This window comes from Pinus tabuliformis, chromosome Q, assembly GCF_031772625.1.
Source record: "Pinus tabuliformis cultivar Carrire ecotype Pingquan chromosome Q, CPIR1, whole genome shotgun sequence".
NCBI lineage: Eukaryota > Viridiplantae > Streptophyta > Pinopsida > Pinales > Pinaceae > Pinus > Pinus tabuliformis.
The window spans coordinates 365,619,571-365,623,750 of record NC_142296.1 but is presented as its reverse complement, the minus strand read 5'-3'; the positions used below and the strand labels follow the sequence as shown (position 1 = coordinate 365,623,750).

Sequence of the window (4,180 nt, the reverse complement as noted above, 5' to 3'; positions counted from 1 at the left end):
CCATCGTTACGTCTACTGCTACATGTCAACCGCAGGTGTTTCATGCATGCATGAACGATTCTGGGTGGACAAGTAAGGATTTCACTTCGCAAGGACCGTAGATGTTTATAAATCCCTTTCTTCTGCGTCACGCGCGGCTTTCCGCCCTCCGGGCCCCTACGCGGCTGGTCTGAAGAGGCTTACGTCTATTTTCCCATGTCTTAGTCAGAGTCAATGTTCTTCGCAATCTTCAAGTCTCTGTAAATATCTTTTGCTCGTTGTTGGCTAGATGCTTGGTGTATGCGTTCTCTGACACTCATGCTCATGGTGGCTGCTCACGCTTGAGGTCAGTACCCAGTTTTCATGCTCTATTTTTCTAGTTTTATTCTTTTAAGGGAAATCTAAAGCTGGTCCATAACACGTTTGTCACGATTATAGCTGGAATCATCTTAGTTTGAGTGTGATACATCAATATTCATGAGTGTTTTATAGTCTGGTTCGTTTTTTGAATTGCTCTTAAGATGTTAAAGGATCTGTTACATAGATTTAGGAAATTCATAGTCATATACAAGCCGTGTTCAGACATAAGATTCAGAATTGGTGACTGGTGGTGTATTTTTGAGGTCTATTGCTGCTGTTTTGCATGCAATGAGTCTCATTCATCTTAGATTAGCTCTCAGAGGTCTCGCAATCGAATTCTCTCAGCTCTCCTGACGCGGCTCAGCAGCTCCCCCCATGTCGGAAATTCTTTCCGATGATCGGTTTTTTTCCTGACCTCTTCCAAAAATTTCAAATTGGCATCGGGATTAGAATCCGTTGTCCTTCAACATCTGGTTATGTACTTGGACTATCAACAAAATCCTAGAAACATCCTTTTTGTGGTCAAGTTGACAGCCAGATGACATCATTCATAAAGTTTTAGATGCTGATCCGTTCTGATGTTATCCTGGCGACGTCGTGTATATGTCCTTTAACCTCCAGATTATTCTACCTTGGTTTTAGGACAGCCTTTTCCTGGTACTTTATCCATCCAGCTATTAATTCCATCTAGATCCTCCCTTTGACGGAAGCCAGAGACCTTTAAAGCTTTAGTACTTTTGCGGATTTGGTAACTGACCAAAGAATCACCAAAATCCAAGGCAAGATTTTTGGAGGCGAATGGACGAGGACCCCGATGCCACTGCCACGGAGGATTTGATCAGGGCCACTATGGAAGCTGAGCAGGCATGGGAGAATGCCACGTTGGCTGGGGATTGGCAAATGACTTTGGATGACGTAATTGTAAAACTATCTATCCAAAGTTCTGCTTTGCAAAAATCATTCCATTCATCCCGTAGAAAAGATAGTGTGGCGCGGGAGGAACAGGGATCTCATGAGATCCAAGACTGCTACAACAAGACCCGAAAACCTATTAAAATTACCGCCCCTCCTCCGACAATAAAGATTGATAGTGCGCACCTGAAATAAAGGATTGAGAGTTTACAGAACCTCGCACTCATTGGTAGATGGCATTTCCCTGAAATGTCTGATGCCGATATGCGGAAATGGCTAGCAATTCATTGGAAACCAGTGATAGGATACATTCCTGTTATTTCAAGCCTTATGAAGGAGTGGTACTGCTTCCACTTTCTAAATGCTGCTGATGCCGAAGCTATTCAAAGATGTCCGTGGGTCTTCAAAAGGAGTTTTCTTGCTCTGTATAGGTGGTATATTGGCTTCGACCCGCTGAAAAATACACCCTCAAACAATCTCATATGGGTGAAATGTCCAAACCTTCCCTTAGAGCTATGGTCAAAGGAAACCCTCGAGGAGATTGGTAATTCTATAGGTAGATTTATCTATGTTGACCCATGGTGTTTAGGAGAAAAGGATAAAAGAATAGCTTGGATCCTCATAGAAAAATCGTACAGAGGGGGATATCCAGACCATATTGAGATTGCATGGAGGAATCAGATTATCAAGCAAAGATTGGATTTCTGGGGCATCCCGTTCAGATGCGCAGCTTGTCATAAAACTGGCCATTTAATAAAAAATTGCCCCAGCCACAAGCTTCATAAAAACAGGATTCTTAGGCAAAAGGCGAGCAGACAAGCATCATCAATTAGTCCTTCCTCCTCGGAGATGATGGAAGGCCATATCCTTAAATCTATAGATTCCCCGCGAGTATTAACCCAGGATCCTCCACCTGGCAGCCCTGATAATCTCAATGATCCCCTGAACAGTAGTCCTATAGTGCTTCAATGCTCTCCCATCCCGGAGCCAAGAGACGATCAAGCAATTCCATCCCCGAGTCCCATGCGGGTAAAGGATTTTTCTGTTGGTTCTATCCCCATTCCTATTTCGTCTTCATCACCTCCCCCTGATCAAAGTCTCTTATCCCATATAAAAGGAAAGGAGCCTTGTATGTCGGTTACCCCTGTAAATTCACCTGCATCATCCCCAGTCAATCCTTATGACAGCGATTTGGATTTCTTCTCAACAGAAAGTCTCTTGAATTGGAGCCTTGAACGATCATTAAGCCCGGGAACCAGGATTCGCCTTTCATCAGCCCGGACTCTGCTAAAAATATAACCGTTAGGAAAAAGAGTCGAGGTGGCAGCAGGCATTTTAGAGGAAGAACTACTGTCACGGACAGTGGGGTTAGGAATCTTTCTTTGGTTGATGTGCCTATTTATGATATGCCAGATTCACAGCCTCTTAGAGCAAGCATGGTTGGTGAATCATCCAAATGATTCCAATTGTTTCTATGAATATCAGGGGTCTTGGCATTGATCCCAAATTCTTAATGCTAAATAATTTCTTCTTCTCTTCCAGGGCTGGAATAATTCTTATCCAGGAAACTATGCACAGTCGTGAAGCTACCATTTCTTACTTCAGGAAAATGCTTCCATCTTGGTATATGGTAGCTATAGAGGCTCGAGGTTTATCAGGGGGACTTGCAACTCTGTGGGATCCTTCGCGAGTAAGAGCTAAAGCTTATAAATGTTTTGCTAGGATTATCATATCGACATCCAGTAGGGGCAAAGACATTCCTATTAATATCTTAAATATTTATGCGCCATACAAAAATAGAGCTCCTTTTTGGGATAAATTTTTCTCATCAGACTTGTTTGATATTGAACATCTCCTAATTGCTGGTGATTTAAATGTTACACTAAGTTCAGAAGAATGCTGGGGTTATGGAAAGAAAAAGGACTTGCTTGTTGATTACATTAAGCTTGAGCTGCTAAACAAAAATATGGTGGATATCGTCCCCCCGAAGATGAAGCCGACATGGACAAATGGCAGATCTGATAAGGCCTATATTGCTAAAAGAATTGATCGATTTCTTGTACATATCAGTATCCTTGATAAGATGGGCATGCCCTTTTCAGCAGTGGAAAATGTACTGGTATCGGATCATAGACCCATTCTATTAACTTGGCTGGAAAAGCATTTCAGAAAGGGATATCCTTTCAAGTTCGACAGAAATCTCTTACAGGATCCAGCATTTAATGAATATATTTCCAATGCATGGAAAGAGCTAAAAGCAAGGGATAAGATCCCCCCTTTTTCAACATTCAGAGAAAAGATGACAGAGATCAGAAAGCTAGTGAAAAAATGGCAAATTCAAAAAAGGCAGAAAGATAAGCGGGACCTTCAATCAGTCCAACAAGAGCTGGACACTCTTTTGCAATTATCAGATTCTAATACATGCTCTTTTAGGTTGAAATGCAGCATAAGAGAGCTGGAAAGAAAAAAATTTAAATTGCTGAAGCAGGAGGAATCTTTTTGGAGGCTTAAAAGCAGGGCCTTATGGCTTCAGGAAGGCGACAAAAACACTAAGTTTTTTCATAATTATGCAAACGCCAGACGAGTTAAAAACTCCATATGGAAGATAAGGGATGATAAAGGAGGTTTTGTTGTTTCTCAAGAAGACATTACTAAGCAGGCTGTTAGTTATTTCAAGAAACAATTCAGCAGAGGGAAAGACATTGCATTCTAGGACATTCTATGGGGTATTGATCTGATTCCTCAAATGTTTGATGATGAGAAGAATGAGGCCCTGTTCTAGCCAATCTCTGAAGAGGAGCTTCTTGGAATTATGAAGTCTTTCAAGAAAGACAAGAGCCCCAGCCCGAATGGCTGGTCAATTGAGTTCTTCATCCACTTTTTTGACCTTATCAAACAGGATCTTCTGAGAATGGTGGAAGCGTCCAGG

The 4,180-nt window shown here is 41.9% G+C and overlaps 1 protein-coding gene across 1 annotated transcript; it reads left to right on the top strand.

Moving 5' to 3' along the window:
• Nucleotides 1–2,725: 2,725 nt before the first annotated feature.
• LOC149219679 (uncharacterized) lies at nt 2,726–3,964 on the top strand. The gene has a single exon (XM_089386885.1). The coding sequence runs from the start codon at nt 2,726–2,728 to the stop codon at nt 3,962–3,964; it is 1,239 nt and encodes a 412-aa protein (XP_089243011.1).
• The last annotated feature ends 216 nt before the right edge of the window (nt 3,965–4,180 follow it).

Bases quoted from the DNA above. Each gene is read 5' to 3' on its own strand.
- LOC149219679 (XM_089386885.1), top strand. From the start codon at position 2,726: ATGAATATCAGGGGTCTTGGCATTGATCCCAAATTCTTAATGCTAAAT.